Source organism: Leptonychotes weddellii, chromosome 9, assembly GCF_054177405.1.
Source record: "Leptonychotes weddellii isolate Sample4059 chromosome 9, ASM5417740v2, whole genome shotgun sequence".
Classification (NCBI taxonomy): domain Eukaryota; kingdom Metazoa; phylum Chordata; class Mammalia; order Carnivora; family Phocidae; genus Leptonychotes; species Leptonychotes weddellii.
The window spans coordinates 41,773,599-41,792,530 of record NC_138377.1 but is presented as its reverse complement, the minus strand read 5'-3'; the positions used below and the strand labels follow the sequence as shown (position 1 = coordinate 41,792,530).

The following is an 18,932-nucleotide window of genomic DNA, read 5'->3' as shown; positions in this document are numbered from 1 at the left end:
AAAGTAGAATGATAGATTGAAAGGTATTGTTTTTCCCCCTCATGGTTATTTGGAAGGTGCAGCTATGACATGGCACATTTAGCACAGTTCTTCAACATTCTAAATATCACTACTGAGAATTTTTGTAAAATACTATATTCTACAAGTCATTTTTTCTTACATTTTAAATTCAGTTGAGGACATTGCCTCTTTGCAATTCTACCTCCTTGACATTTATTTTTCCCCGTCAGTTTCTTCTTCCCATAAGTGTTGGTGTTGTGTAAGATGCTCCCTGGATAACCTGTATGTTGCCTACACCTACATCTGTACTCCTCAGGGGTTCAAACTCCCACAGATCCCTACTAGAGTCTCAAGTCTGATGGGCATTCCCCTGTTGAAGTAGACTCATCTTCCCCTGTCAATCTGTTCTTCTTTCTTGCCTACTTCAGATGTTGATCAGAGAGGATTGAGGTTGAGTGAGATTGGAAAGACAGAAAAGAAGAGATTAGGGAGTAAGTTCAAGTTTGTACTTTTGCTGATTATTACCAAATTAGCTCTTAGCAAATCCAGTTAATTTCACCTCCTAGGCATTAAAAAGAAAACCCCCTCTTTGCTATCTCTATTTTACCTCCCTAGATTGTATAATGGACACACAATGGTCTCTATGTGTGCTTGGACTTCACAAATCGGTCTCACATCCACCAGAAAGAGCTCGAAAGTACTATTCTGAGTATATCACTTATCTGCCTACAATCCTCCGTTGAACAATCACGTTTTGAGGTGGTCAGGACAGTGAGCCAAACTTAAAGTAACAATCAAGCCTTTATTCACTCACTGTGATAGTGCAAGCCAGAGGCCAAAAGAGAGGCACCAGTTCTGCAATGCTCCATTCCTTGCCCCGCCCACCATGGGCCAGCATTAGGCAAGGGTCGGGTGGGTGCAGTGCAGGTGCAAGGAGGCATCTCATTCCAAGGGGCCCCAAACAAAAGGCTCCTGACTCTTTATGGACTCATGGGTTGAGGGGAAAGAAAGGGGGAAGAGCCAGAAGTGGAAAGATACCAAGTCAAGTGGAGAAATGTGCCTCAACCAAAGACCCCTGATAAGGAGGTCTTAGCAGAAGCACCTGGGAGGTGCCTCAGTCAAGGTCCCTGATAATGAGGCCTCTGAATGGAGACACTTGAGCTAAAAATACAGGTTACATATGAGCATGTCTGGCCTAGGTGCCTGAGTCTTGGACCTCAATTTTCTCTAGAAAACACAATGCACTGGGCATGCACCCAGTCTGGTGTGGGCAGGGCACCTTTCCCCTAGGAGGCCTGCCAGACAATGACTATAATTGCCTATGGTCAGGACTCATAGGTCACGCAAGGATTCTGGCTTGGAGCTAAACTCCTCACCCTCCAGTGGCTACCCCAAAGCCTCAACCTCTTCACATGGTAAACAAATATCCCTTCATCTGACCCCCATACCTACTCTTCTGCTATAATCTCCTGCTTCACATTTCATACTCCAGTAAAAACTGCCCCCCTCCATGTGGCGCCTGGGTGGCTCAGTCAGTTAAGCATCTGCCTTTGGCTCAGGTCATGATTTCAACTCACAATGGGCTCCCTGCTCAGCAGGGAGTCAGCTTCTCCCTCTACCCCTCCCCCTGCTCTCTCTCTCTTAAAAAAAATAAAATCTTCTAAAAAATTTATTTAAAAAAAAAAACTGCCCCCCTCCAAACCTCCATGCCTTTGTTCACAGTTTCCCCTGCTTTCCCCACCTTCTGTTTCTTCACCAAGCAAACTCCCACTTATCCTTTTAAGATTTATCCCAGGTGCCACCTCCACCAGGAAGCCTTCTTAACAAATATCCACCTTCATTCTAGACACAAGTAACTCTTCCCTATGCTGTGGATCCTTAAGCCCTCATGCACACAAATTGCTACCAATTTACTTACTACATAATATTTCCTGTTTCTGTATCTGTCTATGTAACAAAACACTAAATTCCTAGAGAACAGAAGCCATATCAGCTCTTTGGAATTCCTCTCCAAAGGCCACCATTCACTCTTTACAATTGGCTTCTTAGTCTACAGGCCTTAGGCTCCATGGTTGTCAGGGATTTCTAAAATCTTTTCATTTATATATGATGAGTACTGGAACATTTAAAGGTGTCCATTTGCAAAGTGATAACCACAACTTTTCACCTGTAAGTTCTGAATTTCCTGTCATTTAACTTTCACCCAATTTTTATGGGAATCCAGTCCGAGAGGAGAAGGAAGAGGGGAGCCAAGCAGACAACAAAGATACTCAATGTCAGCAAAGGTCTTAGTAGCCAGCAGTCCTAATACAACATTAAACTGGACAAGTCCATGTAAACTTGTGTCCCTGATGAAGTCGTAGCTTCTAGCTGTGTCACCGAAGAGGAAACCAGACTTCATTCAGGGAGAGATTGCAAGAATGGACTCCACATAGGCCTAAATCCCAGGCCTAAAGATTCTATGCCAAGGAAATTTAGATTCTCTCTCTCTCTCTCTCTCAGTAAACACTAAGATGTGTGCTGGGACTATTTGCACTGTTTCTGCACCTACTGAGTAGGCACAGAGCTACAGACTCTAGAAAAATCAGACTGGGGTGAGAAGCATGCCAGACATTTTAAAAAATCCCAGTGAGAATAGCAAAGATGAGCTTTTTACCTGGTAAAATCCTTACTCCACAGTTATATTCAAAAGCAAAAGCAATACTATGACCATGTGATTGTGTCCTCTCCCATTTTTATACAAAGATGTTTCTGTATCCTTTGCCATTCAAGACATTTTAGATCCTCTACATAGGGAGAAGATAGACCAGGAATTTGTATGAAATGAATGTCTACAAATATAATGTTAAAACCCTAAAATATTTTAATGGATTGTGGCTGCCTCAAATGAAATCAAGAGATAAATAACAATAAATGAATGTGTACCCCCTGTACTTACAAGAGAACATGAGCAACGATGGCATTCACGTCGAACAAGGTATCAGTAGGGAATTCTCTGAGTAAGATGTTGCCCCTATAAAAAAATTTAAAAAGCATTAGAGAAATATCTCCTTGGAATTCATTTTTCTTGTCTCTCTAATACAGTAGGTTTTAAGTTCTTTGATGTTAGAGCCTGGGTGTTATACATTATCCCATGCACTTCACCTACCCGCGTGCTGACCGTAAAACACACAAAAATATTTATTGAATATTCACTCAATAAATATGTTGACTTTGAAGAGCCTAGACCCTGGGCTAGGCAAAAAGACTGGGAAAGCACAGAAGTCTCAACAAGGCTTCCTACCAACCTCCCAGTCACATACACACACTTTTCCTAAATGGGCTGGGAAGGAGACGAGTAGGAGTGAAAAAGAACTGTCCTTACAGCTGATCTCTGAGGAGAGAGAATATGTCCCCACTTCTTAGGCCAAATCCCAACAGTTTGAGAAAAAGACTTTGAGAAACCTGAGAGACTAGGAGACCAAAGTGGAGAGGAATCTGTAACTGGGACATTGGCAGATCTCTCAAAAATACATTTCTTTCACACCCAAATATGGACCTGACAGATCTATTTGAAACACTAAATTTGTGAAGTGCTTACTTTCCAGGCACTTATAGTAGGAGTTTACATAAGAATTCTCATGTAACATTCAAAACAAGCCTGTGAGGTAGGTTTTATAGCTATTTTACCTCATTTTATAGATAAGGAAGCTGAAGCACAGGTAACAAATCTATGACTTAGACTATTTGCTAAGCTTCATGTGACCTCCCCCCCACAACTGTATACAATTTTATTCTGGCTTAGTGATATTTTGTATATTTTAATATTCTTGAAGTATAGCTTTATATCCGCCTATCACACTCAAAAAAATACTTTACCTGAATAAATATGCTCTCACCAAATCCTTTTCTTTTCCACAGTATCTTGATGTTTCTTCTTTGACACAATTAACCTTTAAGAGATTATATTTAAGGTTTAGAGTATATATCAAAAGGTCAACTTTCTTGGTTAGGGAAACAAGAAGGAAAATTAAACAGCACAGTCTGTCTCCAGGTCAAATTTTTTCTTTTACTTTTCTTTCTGATTTGAATCCTATAATTGCTTATTTATTCAAGTGCTTGAGGTAACCCCGAGAAAGGAATTATTTCTACACCAGGAGTTATATTTAATTATACTTGAGAGAATACTTATGGAACAAGTAGAAAGTAACCAAGTAGAAAAGGAAAGAAACAATGAAGGCGGGACAAAAAAATCATGAGTAAAAGCCAAGAAGCAGAAGTAAGTGGTTAAGTTGGGAGCATGAAAGCATCTCAGCAGCTGGAATAAAGATACTGCTGGTTTCTTTTTTTTATTATTATTTTTATTTTTTTTAAAGATTTTATTTATTTATTTGACAGAGAGAGAGAGAGAGAGAGCAGGAACACAAGCAGGGGGAGTGGGAGAGGGAGAAGCAGGCTTCCCGCCGAGCAGGGAGCCCGATGTGGGACTCGATCCCAGGACCCTGGGATCATGACCTGAGCCGAAGGCAGACGCTTAACGACTGAGCCACCCAGGCGCCCGATACTGCTGATTTCTTATTCAAAATCCAGCCTTTCCTTTTGTTCTACTACCAGAACTTCCCTAAACGCAAGTGGCCCAATGAAAGACTTTTCCAGACTCCCCAACAGCTACAGATGGCCAAACAGTGTTAGAAGTCACTGGGGTTGGATTCCAGATGGTTCTTAAAAGGGAGCTGACTTATACTCTTTTTCCACTTCTTCCTGACAAAAAACAGACAAGGCAGCTGGGGCACCAGCAGTAATCATGGACCATAAAACATCTTTAAAGGAGAAACCCTTGCTGAGCATGGTGCCACAGAAAGAATGAACCCTAATCACTGATGACGTCAGAGCAGCCCTAATAGCCCTTGATAGTTTATAATCTAGACTCTGTGTGAAAAATATAAGAATAATCCTGGCAGCAACATGAAGATACAGTGGAAGGCAAGAGAGCACAAAGATAAGGTGGCAGGTTAAACAAATATCACATCAGTACAGGGCAAGGATGACTGCCACCTGAAGTAAAGCAGAGAAGGACAGAAGAGGTTCAAGAGATTTCTCACCAATCCAGTAAGGAGAACTAGGGAGAAGAAGAGGCATGTGTATGCAGCCTGGGATAGAGGGGGAAGGAAAGAGATAAAGAGAACAAAGAGGTTTCGAAATGGGGCAATGGGTAGCTACCAACAAAACTTAAACTAAGGCTGGAAGAAAAACAGTTATTTCATTTTAGATTTTGTTTTTGTTTGATTTTTTTAAATGGGTTTGGGGTTTTTTTTGTTTTGGGTTTTTTTTTTTAAAGATTTTATTTATTTATTTGAGAGAGAAAGAACGAGACAGAGAGAGAGGGCATGAGAGGGGGGAGGGTCAGAGGGAGAAGCAGACTCCCCGCTGAGCAGGGCACCCGATGCGGGACTCGATCCCAGGACTCCAGGATCATGACCTGAGCTGAAGGCAGTCACTTAACCAACTGAGCCACCCAGGTGCCCCATGGGTTTGGGATTTTGTGTGTGTCGTTCAATTTAATTTTAATGGAGTTTAAGGAAGCAGAATGACAATTGGGGAAGCTACATTTATTTTCAAAAGCTACAAAAGGAGAACTGACACTCAGAAAAAAATATTAGGAAAAAAGAATTAGAATTAAAAGTCAGAATACAGCTACACCCGCCAAAAAACTGAATGTTAGCAAGAATTTTTAAAAGTCAGAGCATAGGTGATGATTGACATTATGACAATAGATTTTTTTTCTATTCATCCCATTCAACATATATATGAATGCCTACCATATGTTAGTCACTCTTCTAGTCACTGGGGTACCGTTAGGTTCCAAATAAAGATCTTTATCTTTAGAACTTACATTCTAAAAGCAGAGACAGACAATTTTAAAAACTAATATGTAGTGTTAAGTCCCATATAGGAAAAAAAAAGTAAGGGGATAGTGTGTGACAGGACATTTTAGATAGTAATCAAAGAAGGCTTGGGGGAGGGGGTGACCTTTGCACAAAGAACAGAAGGAATGGAACAACGCATATGATTATCATATAAATGTGTGGAAGAGAGGAGTTCTAAGCAGAAGGGAAAATATTTGCAAAGGCCTTGTGGAAATAACACTTCCAGCAGGTTCAGGTAACAAAAAGATGACCTGTAGGTGTCAGGAACAAACTGAGCAAGGTAAAGGGACAAAAAATGAAATCAGAGAGGAAGCCAGTGTCCACAAGAGTGAAGAGTTTCTATTTTATCCTAACTGTAACAGGAAACCTTTCTGAAGGGGTAGCAAAGGGACCTGACAGATATGACTTATGTGTGGAGAAAAGTTTAGTGGGACAAGAGTGAGAGGAGAAAGACTAATTATTAGAAGGCTACCGTAGTTTCCCAGATGAGAACTGATGAAGGTTTAGACAAGGGGAGGGAGGGGTCAGATTTGGGAAGTTTTGATAATAGAACCTAAAGATTTGATAATAGAACCTAAAGATTTCTTGATGGCTTGAGTTAGGTCCTCAATATAGGTCTGTCTTATTCACTAGTCTCCTTTCCACATAGCTTAGCATCCTCAACTGTAAAATCAAGACTTTAAGTTTTGTTAGTTCATAAAGGCAACACCCTGGGCATGAACCTTAATATTCTATTCTAGTTACTAGATACACAGTTACTAGCTACTAGATAAACAGCATGATTATCCCTTTTGAATGACCTACCAACTTAGTATTTCATTTCTAAACTTTAGAATTTTATTAAAAGCTCCTCAAAGATGAGCACCATTATCATTCTAGAGTGTTATCAGTTGTTTAAAGTTAACAAAGGTACATATAGAATTGACATAAAAAAAGATTTTTTTAAAGTATTAAGCAGTGATATAATAAGAAATAGATAATTGGTTTTTGCCCCCCTGGTTCCTGACACAGGGCTCCTAAAACCCTTATTATTTCCTGAGCGATAGGAGTGTTAGGAGTACCTTTTGTTCTAATATTTGGTCTTTAACCCCAGTTCCTTATATAAGAGCTTCTAAGACTCTTGGAAACCCCTGCAGTGTTTAAGAGTATCTTTCTGCATGCTAATGAGGTGACTGATCCCTGGGGGCCCCTATATAGCTTCGAGATGGAGACTGCTCACCAAAAGGACAAGGCATGATTAGAAGGTTGAACTTTCTGTCCCACCTCCTATCCTCAGGGCTGGAGATATAGTTAATCACCAGCAGCCAAAGATTTAATCAATCATGTCCACAAAATGGAACCCCCATAAAAACCCTAAACAATAGGTCTTGGAGAGCTTCCAGGGTGGTGAACATATCTAAGTACCAGGAGGGTGGCAGAGTCCAAACCAGAAGAGGACAGAAGCTCCTGTGCTCAAGACTTCCAGACCTCACCCTATGCATCTCGTCCTTTGGGCTATTCCAGGGCTCTATCATTTATAATAAATCAGTAATAGTAAACAAAGTGTCTTCCTTCAATCCTGTTAGTTATTATAGCAAATTATCGAACCTAAGGAGGCAGCTGTAAGAACCCCCAATTTGTAGCCAAGTCAGGCAGAAGTTGTAGGTAACCTGGGAATCCACTCCTTGTGATTGGCATCTGAACTGGAGGGCAGTCTTATAGGACTGAGTCCTTAACCTCTGAGATCTGGGCTAAGTGGGCAGCTAGTGTCAGAACTGATTGGTGTGGAAAACTCACACATTTGATGTCAGAAGTGTTCTCTGGGTAGAAGAAAGAGTTTCCCTTTAATAGCCAAGGTTAGTTAACCTTTCTAGGATTCCTGCCCTGGGAACTCTAACTGCAGGGACCAAGTGGGACAGCAGCCATCTCTCAGAGGTAGAAGGCTAGTGAACTAAGAAAGAATAAATGTACACAGAAAGTCAGGGAGACACTAATCTGAGAGAATTTAATAATCACTGGGTTTTAATCATTCAATTTTCTGAGGTACAAATTCTAAGATTAAAGTAAATGAAAAGCTCATGGAGCTATCTAATCTATGATGCATGTGGAAATTTTCCATAATACTCAACGACAAGTTTAAACATTCTTTTGAGAAAAAAATTAAATATGTCATTTCAAGTTAGGTTGTTTTGACTTTGTTCTAAAAATAAAGGAAAAACTGCAACATAAGCAATTATAAAGACCTAGAAGAGCAGAAAAGGAAAAATACTTCAATTACCTCAATTTTGGTATCTCAGTTTGTGCTAACAGAAAATAAATAGTTGAATGTGGAGATCTATTATAATATATTTGTCAGGCAAAACAACAAAGCTTAACTATAGGATTGAAAACTGAGCTATAGCCTCAATAAAACAGTTTGCAAAATAAATTAAGTTCTAAGCTAAAGAATTTTGAACAGCTTTTTTTCTTCATGTACTAATTTACACAATAATCTGGAACTTCCTGTGCTTCTGTTTTTTCGTATAAAAAAAGGTAGAAAAAATTATTTTTCCAATCTGGAAAAGGTGTGAAACATAAGTATATTTAGATACTCAGCCTTAAGTCATACAATTGGAAAGTGTTTGTCATTAATAATTTAGTAACAAAAAATGTCTTTCTACCTTTGCAACTGAAATTCCATAGTCCTGGAGAGGTTTAACAGCCTCATTCAGTTCTTCAAGAAATACAGAGGTTCTTGGAGAATCTAAAATAAGAAATGTTTTATGAATGTTTTATGGCTTGCTCCTTAGGAAAGATGAATTTTTAAAATTAAAGCCCAAAGCTGCAAACTGAAGAAGAAATAGATTAGTTTGCCCCACAAGTAGACAAAACAATAAATAAAGTAAACATACCTAGTTATATATTTTTACACCCTTATTTCCTATTGCCTCATTATTCTTATTTCTAATGTTTTTGTGATATATTTTAACTTTGTAAGTAAATTTTAAAAATTTCTAAAACAAGAATAGAATGTTTAATTTAAAGCTAACATTTGGCATTATTTTTCCAAGTTTAATACCACATACACAACACACATGGATGCATGCACAAAACTTTCAAAATGATTTTAAAGCTTTTTTTTATGAGAGAAAGAGAGAGAGAGAGAGAGAATGCATGCAAGTGAGGGGAGAGGCAGCAGGAGGGGAAGAGAATCTCAAGCAGCCTCCACACCCAGCACAGAGCCCATCGTGGGGCTCAATCTCACAACCCTAAGATCATGACCTGAGCTGAAATCAAGAGTCCAACACTTAACTGACTGAGCCACCCAGGAGTCCCTCAAAATGATTTTAAAATACCATTTTCAAATGACAATTATAAGAGAGCCAACAGAAATGTGGATTCATTTCACTTACTAATTCCAAGAATAGTTTTTTTTAAGGGATAAAGACTTAATGAGACCATTACAATTTTTAGTTACGTTCAATTGGTTAATCAGTGTAATTAATGGTACAGCTGAAGCAGAGTATTAAACAAAAGAACTACTGATACTTCGTTTAAAGTTTTAAAACACTTTTAAAATATTTGTTCACTAAAAATACCAAAAAGTATACTTTGAGAAATGACTAGATGAAATTCAGATGTTATTCACTAATTCTTATCTAGTATTTACTATGGACTAGTAACATGAGTAAATTCATTTAATCCTCACAACAAATTTACAAAGCAAATATTATTTCCTCATTATGGATGACAACAAAAACAGAGAGGCTAAGTGACTTGATCAAAATCATACAGTGGCACAATCAGGATTTAAACTCAGGCAGACATATTTTAGTAGCAGCTTTATAGCACATAATACTAATCCTGACAATAAATTCCCACTGAGAATATTGATTAAATAGCAATAGAAACATCACAAAAATAATGTAGAATATAAAAAATACTTACCAGCTTGACAAAAATAAGCCAAGGAGGCTTTTCCTGGTTGCAATGTACTGAAATATTTCTGAGGACTCAGTTCTGATAGAGAGTCTACTGCTGACTTATAAAAAACGCACATCATAACAAAAGAGATGCCAACTCTAAATATATTGAAACTGAAAGACATCATCAGCTGTAGTTGTACATGGGCAGGAGATTTTCGTCTGTTTTGTTCAGTGTTGTGGTTCTGTTGCCTAGGATAATACCTAGCAAGAATAGGTGTTCAACAAAGTTTTGCTGAATAAATTTGTTAAACAAATGAATGAAGTAAAATCTGCAAAAAGAATAATATAAGGCATTACTTATATATTTGATTTTGCCTGTACTTTCCTATTTCCCTCTAGTAAATATTTGAGAGGGATGACATAAAATGACATTGATTTAATACTATTGATTTTTGATACTTGCAAAAGATATAAAAGATATCTAGAAAAAGCAACATGAAATATTTTAAGTTTAATAGGTATTTACTAGAGTATGTTAAGCTAATTGTCATTTTTAAGGGTTCTAAAATTAATTCTCAAACATTATTTAATCCTTGTTTTAAATTGGGCATTTTATCTTTCTCTACCTAGAGCAGATTTACAATCAATACTCAGTTATTTAATACCATTAAATGGGAGTGAGACATCCAAAATCTGTATCTACTATGTCTACATTCTTTTTACTTTAAATTCCCTAGAAGATAGCAATTAAAACTATTTAAAGAACATTCCTTCTAAATATACTTTTAATACATGACTTAGACTTACTTATACAGTTTAGAAATTCAAGCCTCTTTTTCAACCCATATTTTAATTCAACTCTATCTTCTGAACTCAGATTTGTTTTAGATATCCTCCTCTCATCTTCTTTCAAGCTGTACTTACTTCTATGCTATCCTCTGCACCTGTTGTCAATTCTTTGTCTTCTATTTTGCTACCTTCAAATTTCTCTTGAACAATTTCTTCTTTCAGGAAGTTTTTCTACTGATGATCTATACTACCTAAGTTTAAAAAAAGATAGTTTGGGAAAATTAGTGTAACATAAATACATCATACTTCTAGAAGGTAAAGATACACCCACAAGCATAGGTGAGAATTTTAATTTTTTTTTTAATTTCAAACAGAACCCGTACCTTTCAAACAAAGGATCACTACCCCAAAACAAGAGACAGTAAAAAAATAGCTAAAAATTACTCATAAGAAGAGGGGTAGACTTTCTCAGTAAAGAATAAAACGATAAAAGAATGAAAAACTTAGGGACAATTACACTAAATTGGATATTTACTTCGCTCTCTCTTTTTTTAAGATTTTACTTATTTATTTGTCAGAGAGAGAGAGAGAGCATACACAAGCAGGGGTAGGTGCAGCAGAGGGAGAAGCAGGCTTCCGGCTGAGCAAGGAGCCAGGACTCTAGGATCACGACCTGAGCCAAAGGCAGATGCTTAACCAACTGAGCCACCCAAGCAGCCCTACTTTGCTCTTTCAATCTTATCAGTAAGCCTATAATTTCTCTCCTTAAGAAGCAGGTATTCCTATGATCCTATGCCTTGTTTCTTGAATTCCACATATGAGTGAGATCACATGGTAATTGTCTTTCTCTGACTTATTTCACTTAGAATAATACCCTCTAGTTCCATCCATGTTGTTGCATATGGCAAGATTTCATTTTTTTTTGATGGCTGCAGATCATCGGGGAAGAGAGAAAAAAAATGAAACAAGACAAAACCAGAGAGGGAGACAAACCATAAGAGACTCTTAATCTTAGGAAACAAACTGAGGGTTGCTGAAGGGGAGGGGGTGGTGAAGTGGGGTAACTGGGTGATGGACATTGGGGAGGGTATGTGTTGTAATGAGCACTGTGTATTATATAAGATTAATGAATCACAGACCTGTACCCCTGAAACAAATAATACATTATACGTTAATTAATTGAATTTAAATTAAAAAAAATTTTTTAAAGCAGGTATTCCTAAAAAAAAAAAGCTAATTACTCATCAATTACTTAACATTATTTTCATTAGAGCTAATTTATATCAGTGAACAAATCTGCCACTAATATTTAATAATGAACCAAGAGTTCAAAAACTCAAGTAGAATGAGTGAGGACTGTGAGTGGTATTTTTAATGATATAATTAAGGGGTATCCTTGATATTAACACTGATTACACATTATAGCCATTTTATTTATTTTTAATTTTTTTTAAGATTTTATTTATTCATTCGAGACACAGAGATACAGAGAGAGAGAGCATGAGCAGGGGGAGAGGCAGAGGGAGAGGGAGAAGCAGGCTCCCCGCCGAGCCAGGAGCCGGACGTGGGGCTTGATCCCAGGACCCTGGGATCATGACCTGAGCCGAAGGCAGATGCCCAACCAACTGAGCCACCCAGGCGCCCCACATTATACCATTTTAAACCAGTGTATTTTAAAGCCACTTATATTAATGGAAATGGTTTAAAATAGGTCATTCAATATTTTCTTTATTGGGCAGGGTGGGAAATGCATGCATCCTGAGGCTAAGGGAATAACTATATAATATCTGTTACTATATGAAATAACTAAAACACAATGAAAAGATAAAACTTTTAAATAAAAGTACATTTGAACAATTCAAGTATAAATATAATTTTTCCTGGGCTTGTGGTTACAATTCAGTTATTTTAACACTAAATTGGACAGTAGGGTTAACATATGATTCTTTTCCCATAGAATGAATTTTGTAGCAGCAAAAGGTCTAACTGCACATTCAGTGCTAGAATAGTTTTCCCACACCTATCTCATTGGACAAATGAAATTATAGATGTGGAAGTACTATGCATTTGGTCAATTAGAGATGTTGGTGATTATTCTCACATACATACTTTCAGGGACAGGAACTCATTAGTAACTATAACCTTTGCAGTTTATTCCATCTTTGATAAATTTGATTATTTAAGGAATTACTTAAAGCAGAGAATATTGCACAGGTCAGCCAGAAATAGTTTACATGGTTATAATAAAATAAACACTGAATAATGATTTAACCAAATTCAAGACAACCACAGTTCAGAGGATGGGGAGACAGAAATTAAGGAAACACAAAGTCAGGGTGGGAAGAGGAATAAAAGAGAGCTAAATCTTCGCTTTCACAACACCAAAAGCCAAGTTAATTAGAAATAGGAAAATCAATGCCAAAAGAAACAGGGAGCAATTTAAATAATTGCCTCTAAGGAATAAGAAATTGGAGGAGGAAGATACCAAGGGGACTTTTGGAGTCTTACGTAGAACCATCTGACTCTTTAAATAGTGTACCTTTTCATTTTGATTTTAAAAGTTAAAGTCATTCTATTTGGACTACGTCAAAATAAAAAGCTCTGCACAACAAAGGAAACAACCAAAAAACTAAAAGACAATCTACTGAATGGGAGAAGATATCTGCAAATGACGTATCCAAAGAAGTGTTAGAATCCAAAATATATAAAGAACTTACACAACTCAACATCAAAAAAAACCAAGTAATCCAATTTAAAAATGGGCAGAAGACAAGAACAAACATTTTTCCAAAGATGACATACAGATGGCCGACAGACACATGAAAATATGCTCAACATCACTCATCATCAGGAAAATGCAAATCAAAATCACAATGAGATATCATCTTGCGCCTATCAGAATGGCTAAAATCAAAAGCTCAAGAAACAAAGCGTTGGTGAGGATGTGGAGAAAAAGGAACCCTCATGCACTGTTGGTGGGAGTGCATACTGGTACAACCACTGTGGAAAACAGTATGGAAGTTCCCCCCAAAATTACAAATATAACTACCCTATGATCCAATAATTGCACTACTGGGTATTTACCCAAAGAATACAAAAACATTAATTCAAAAGGATTTACATACATTTATGCTTATTGCAGCATTACTTGCATTTGCCAAACTATGGAAGCGGCCTAAGTGTCCATGATTAGATAAAAGGATAAAGAAGTTGTAGAATATACACAATAAATTATTCAGCCATAAAAAAGAATGAAATCCTGTCATTTGCAACAACATGGATGGATCTAGAAGGTATAATGCTAAGTGAAATAAGAGAAAGACAAATACCATATGATTTCACTCAAATGTGGAAATTAAACAAAACAAATAAACAAATTAAAAATAGAGCTACAAACCAAAAAACAGACTCTTAACTATAGAGAACAGAGGGTTACCAGAGGGGAGGTGGGTTGAGGGGGATGGGTAAAACAGGTGAAGGGGATTAAGAGTACACTTCTCTTGGGGCACCTGGGTGGATCAGTCGGTTGAGGGTCCAACTCTTAGTTTTGTTTCAGGTTGAGATCTCAGGGTCCTGGTATCTAGCCTTGCCACCGGCTCCATGCTAAGCAGGTAATCTGCTTAAGGCTTCTTCCTCTCCCTCTCCCTCTGCCCTTCCCCAAGCTCACGTGCGCGCCCGTGCTCTCTCTTTAAAATAAATAAATCTTTAAAAAAAAAAAAAAAGGAGTACACTTCTCTTGATGAGCACTGAGTAATATATGAAATTGAATTGCTATATTGTATACCTGAAACTAACACAACAGTGTATGTTGATTACACTGGAATTAAAATAATACAAATGGGGCTGGCTAAGTTGGTTAAGAAACTGCCTTCCGCTTGGGTCATGATCCCAGAATGCCAGGATGGAGTCCTGCATCGGGCTCCCTGCTCAGCGGGGAATCTGCTTCTCCCTTTCACCCTCCCCCCTCTCGTGCTCTCTCTCTCATTCTCGCTCTCAAATAATAAAAAATTTTTTAAAAATCTAAAAAAATAATACAAATGAAAATTAAAAATTAGAATTACTTGTATGTAATCAAATATTCCATAGCGTCTATGCATATTAATTCAACCTATCCCTGTGGGGCCAAAGAAGAATGTTCATTTCACATGCATGGAAAATAAAATACATTTGCCCAGAGACATGTTCTCCATATAAAAATGTCTTTAAACCAAAGAGAAGGGAAGTATGAATGGGAAAGGGTAGGGGAATGAGAATACCAGTGAGAACAGAGTAAAAACAAAGATACAGAAGGTACTCAGTGACTCTCTTTCTTCAGTAAGTAGAAAATAGAATGAAAACGATACTTAATGATTCAAAATCTAAATATCGGGTGCCTGGGTGGCTCAGTTGGTTAAGCATCCATCTACCTTCGGCTCAGGTCATGATCTCAAGGTCCTGGGATCAAGTCCCTGCTCAGCGGGGAGTCTGCTTCTCCCTCACCCCCTATCCTCCCCCTCTCTTGCAAAAACAAATAAGTAAAAATCTTAAAAAAAACACACACACACAACATCTAAATATCAACAAAGAGATGAGTACCTTGGGAGAAATGTAACCTTGGTACTTTGGTGTAGTAGTTCATTGGTATGGGGTAAATAGCTCCAGTTCTCCTATAGAAGGTTGGATTATACTTAACTTCCTGCACTTCCCACCTCTAGTGAATTGGTTGTGGCCACCGGGTGACTTACTCTGGCCAATAAAATGTAAGCAAAAGTGGCATGTCTTGTTCGGGCAACAGTTTAACAGCTAGTCTGTGGTAGAGCAGGACTTACTTTCTTCTCTCGCAGTCATTAAAAATGCTCAGTTGGTGGCTACTCCTCAGCATGAGTCCCAGAATGAGCACAACACAGAGAACCCTCACTGATATGCAATGAGAATGTGACATGGGGGGAAATAAACCTTATTGTCATAAGCCACTGAGATTTGAGGGGTTATTATGGCAGCATAATCTAGTTTATCTTCACTGGTATACACACTAGAACAAGGTGCTACCTTAACAAGAACCCCAAACACTGGCTCAGAGGCCAAGGAGCAAGGACTGTTCAGGGCCTAATCAGGGAAACTTTCATCAGAGACTGGAGCTTGGCAATCCACATTAAGGAGTGACAAAACATTTGACAAAACGGTCACTACAATATTCTGGAGGTGACACACACCTAATGAATTTATAATGAGCATGTACGCAGACTTGTGTGGCTAATGAATGTATTTATGGCCCTAAAAGAGGCTGGTAGACAGAAGATGAGCACTGAGCAATAGCTGCTGTTGGTTATGTTTAACGAGGTATTCAAAGAAAGGTATTCAAAGAACCACCACCATCCAAGAGACTAGCGGTTTAAAACTTAAACAGTCCTTTAGCACCCACCCTTCTATTATCAGGAAGCAAGCTGACAAAACTGCTCAGCCATGGGAAGAGGCCATATTCTCCAAAGCCAACTTCAGATGTAGCCAAGGATAATAAAAATGGAAGGACCTGCTGCAGAGTAAAGCCAAAGACCATGGAGAACTATGCCCTAGGGCATGTGCCAGAATATGAACTGTTTGTTACTGGTCTATAATAATGAGATAAACACAGACATTGAGTGTAAATGTCAAAAAGCTGTTATAGCTCATTTTACACAATAATTTTCTGTCTGTTGAATCTAAAAATTTTAAAATTGGGCTTGTCATTTGAAAAGTGTTTTCATTCCATTTTTGTTATAATTCAATTTTATTGTAGTTAACAAAAATTCAAATTTAGATTTTGAATCATTAAGAATTAAAAAAAAACAAAACAAAACCCTGGTCATTCATGACAGACAGTTTGAAAAGCACTGACCTGGAGAACCCGGTGAACAGAACAAGAGCCCTAGCAATATCTGCCCAGTGAGATTTCAGAGTTCCTACAGTCTCGAGTCTGGTGTGTGTCTTCCATTCTTCTCCTCCCCAAATGGGAACACTTATACATATTTGTCCCGACACTACCCTATGTATTCAACTGGGGGTGGGAAACAGATAACTTATAATGTCCAGACTGATAAGAGATTAGCATTACTGGGAATTACTCAGAGATCCTGGACTTTGAGCTTGAAACAATGACTGGATGGGATTTGGGGGTTATGTCCACTGGGAAGGGCCAAGGATGAACTATATGTAAGAAGGAGAATACCTGTTCAGAAAAAGGGTGGACACTTCAAATGTTTCTAGTTCTCTACACATGTGTACTTCCCCACTTCCTTGAATTAGGTATAGCCATGACTTGATTTGGCCAATGAAATGTGCAGTGACAGATGTAACTTCCCGGAGTTTTTTCACAGTCAATATATTTTCATGACTCGCGACACATTTTTCTTCTGCTATGATGAATGACAACACTCAAAATGAGGCCTTCTCTGTTAAACCAAGTCTCAGAAAGAGGACAACATGGGGCAAAGCTCCCAGCTAACCCAGAGTGAACATAAATTAAACAAACACCATTGTGTTAAATCTCTTAAGTTTGGGGGTTGTTATTACAGTATAACCCAGTCTAGACTTATTGGTTTTATTTTTATTTTTTTTTAAGATTTTATTTATTTATTTGAGAGAGAGCATGAGCAGGGGGAAGAGACAGAGGGAGAGGGAGAAAGAGACTCCCTGGTGAGCAGGGAGCCCGATGCGGAACTCGATCCCAAGACCCTGAGATCATGACCTGAGCCGAAGGCAGACGCTTAACCGACTGAGCCACCCAGGCATCCCTAGACTTATTGGTTTTACTAACAGCTAAGAGGAGAGTGACTTGAACATAAATACATATACGGGATTTTCTTTTTTTTTTTTTTAATATTTTACTTATTTATTTGACAGAGAGAGAGACAGCGAGAAAGGGAACACAAGCAGGGGGAGTGGGAGAGGGAGAAGCAGGCTTCCCACAGAGCAGGGAGCCCGAATGCGGGGTGCGATTCCGGGACTCTGGGATTATGACCTGAGCTGAAGGGAGACGCTTAACGACTGAGCCACCCAGGCACCCCTTTATACTGGATTTTCAAAGCAGTAACTATCAAAGAATTCACAGGAAATTGACCCAATTTCACTGTAGAACAATTCTAAAAGTGAAGAAGACTCTTTCAAATGCTACTGACTGTAACCACAACAGGGTGCCAATACCAAAAGAAGGAAGTCATAGGCAAATGTTTGCCAATACTACACACATACATCTCCCAACTACATGCAGACTCATACCCTTTGAGCCCGGAGGGGGCCCTCAATTTGATAGATGCTCCTGTCAGCACTAATCAGAGGTGGTATGCAAGGTGTAACTTTTGCTTCACCCCTAAACTCTAAACAAGTATGCCTGCACAGGTCATTTAAAAGTTGGTAGGGGCACCTGGGTGGCTCAGTCGGTTAAGCATCCAACTCTTGATCTCAGCTCAGGTCTTGATCTCAGGGTCATGAGTTTAAGCCCCACATTAGGCCCCATGGTGGGTGTGGAAACTACTTTAAAAAAAAAAGTTGGAAAAAATATGTGACATTTAACTAAGGACAAATACAAGGTGACAAACACTGTGAGTTGGAACAATAAGGCAGTAGTATAAAAAGGGTTAAAGCTTGCAAACAAAACACTAAATAAAATGCAACAAAATTTGGGGGCACCTGGGTGGCTCAGCTGGTTAAGTGTCAACTCTTGATCTCAGCTCAGGTCTTGATGTCAGGGTCGTGGCTTTGGCCCTGCATTGGGCTCCACGCTGGGTGTGGAGCCAACTTAAAAAAAAAAAAAAAAAAGCAACAAAATTTTGCTTAGCACCAAAATACAGGGAGAGTCCCCAGAGGGCAATGAGGAGAAAGAATTTCAACAGAAAAACATTCATCTTCCTGCTAGTGAGGGGAGGGGGAAGGATCTGCCTTCGTTTGTTCCACAGCTGGAGCAGCTGGTGACTCTCTACAGTTAGAACAATCCCATTTTGGGATTGGGTCCTGTTTATAATAATACTTGGCAAATAGTTCTGCTTTTAAATGTTTGAAAGACCATTGTGCTGGAGTAATGTACCCTCCTAGAACAACAATATTCAACCACTGTGCATTTGGACACATCTGTACCTCTGAAACAAATAATGCAATATATGTTAAGAAAAAAAAGAAGAAGAAGAAGGTAGCGGGAGGGGAAGAATGAAGCGGGGGAAATCGGAGGGGTAGACGAACCATGAGAGACGATGGACTCTGAAAAACAAACATGGTTCTAGAGGGGAGGGGGGTGGGAGGATGGGTTAGCCTGGTGGTGGGTATTGAGGAGGGCACATTCTGCATGGAGCACTGGGTGTTATGCACAAACAATGAATCATGGAACACTTCATCTAAAACTAAT

General features: G+C 38.6%; 1 protein-coding gene across 5 annotated transcripts in view; it reads right to left on the bottom strand.

The window, feature by feature from the left end:
• Nucleotides 1-18,932, bottom strand: part of TXNDC16 (thioredoxin domain containing 16) — a 110,058-nt gene that overhangs the window by 88,151 nt on the left and 2,975 nt on the right. For 3 of the 5 annotated variants that reach the window (XM_081830501.1, XM_081830502.1, XM_081830505.1), the window contains exons 2-6: nucleotides 10,715-10,830; nucleotides 9,813-10,119; nucleotides 8,546-8,628; nucleotides 3,859-3,932; nucleotides 2,939-3,013 (exon numbers count right to left, since the gene is read on the bottom strand). In XM_081830501.1, the coding sequence (XP_081686627.1) occupies nucleotides 2,939-3,013; nucleotides 3,859-3,932; nucleotides 8,546-8,628; nucleotides 9,813-9,975 (395 nt within the window). In that variant the 5' untranslated portion in view covers nucleotides 9,976-10,119; nucleotides 10,715-10,830. Of the gene's footprint in view, nucleotides 1-2,938; nucleotides 3,014-3,858; nucleotides 3,933-8,545; nucleotides 8,629-9,812; nucleotides 10,120-10,714; nucleotides 10,831-18,223; nucleotides 18,368-18,932 lie in introns of those variants that run through there. The other 2 variants (XM_081830503.1, XM_081830504.1) reach the window with 2 other exon arrangements.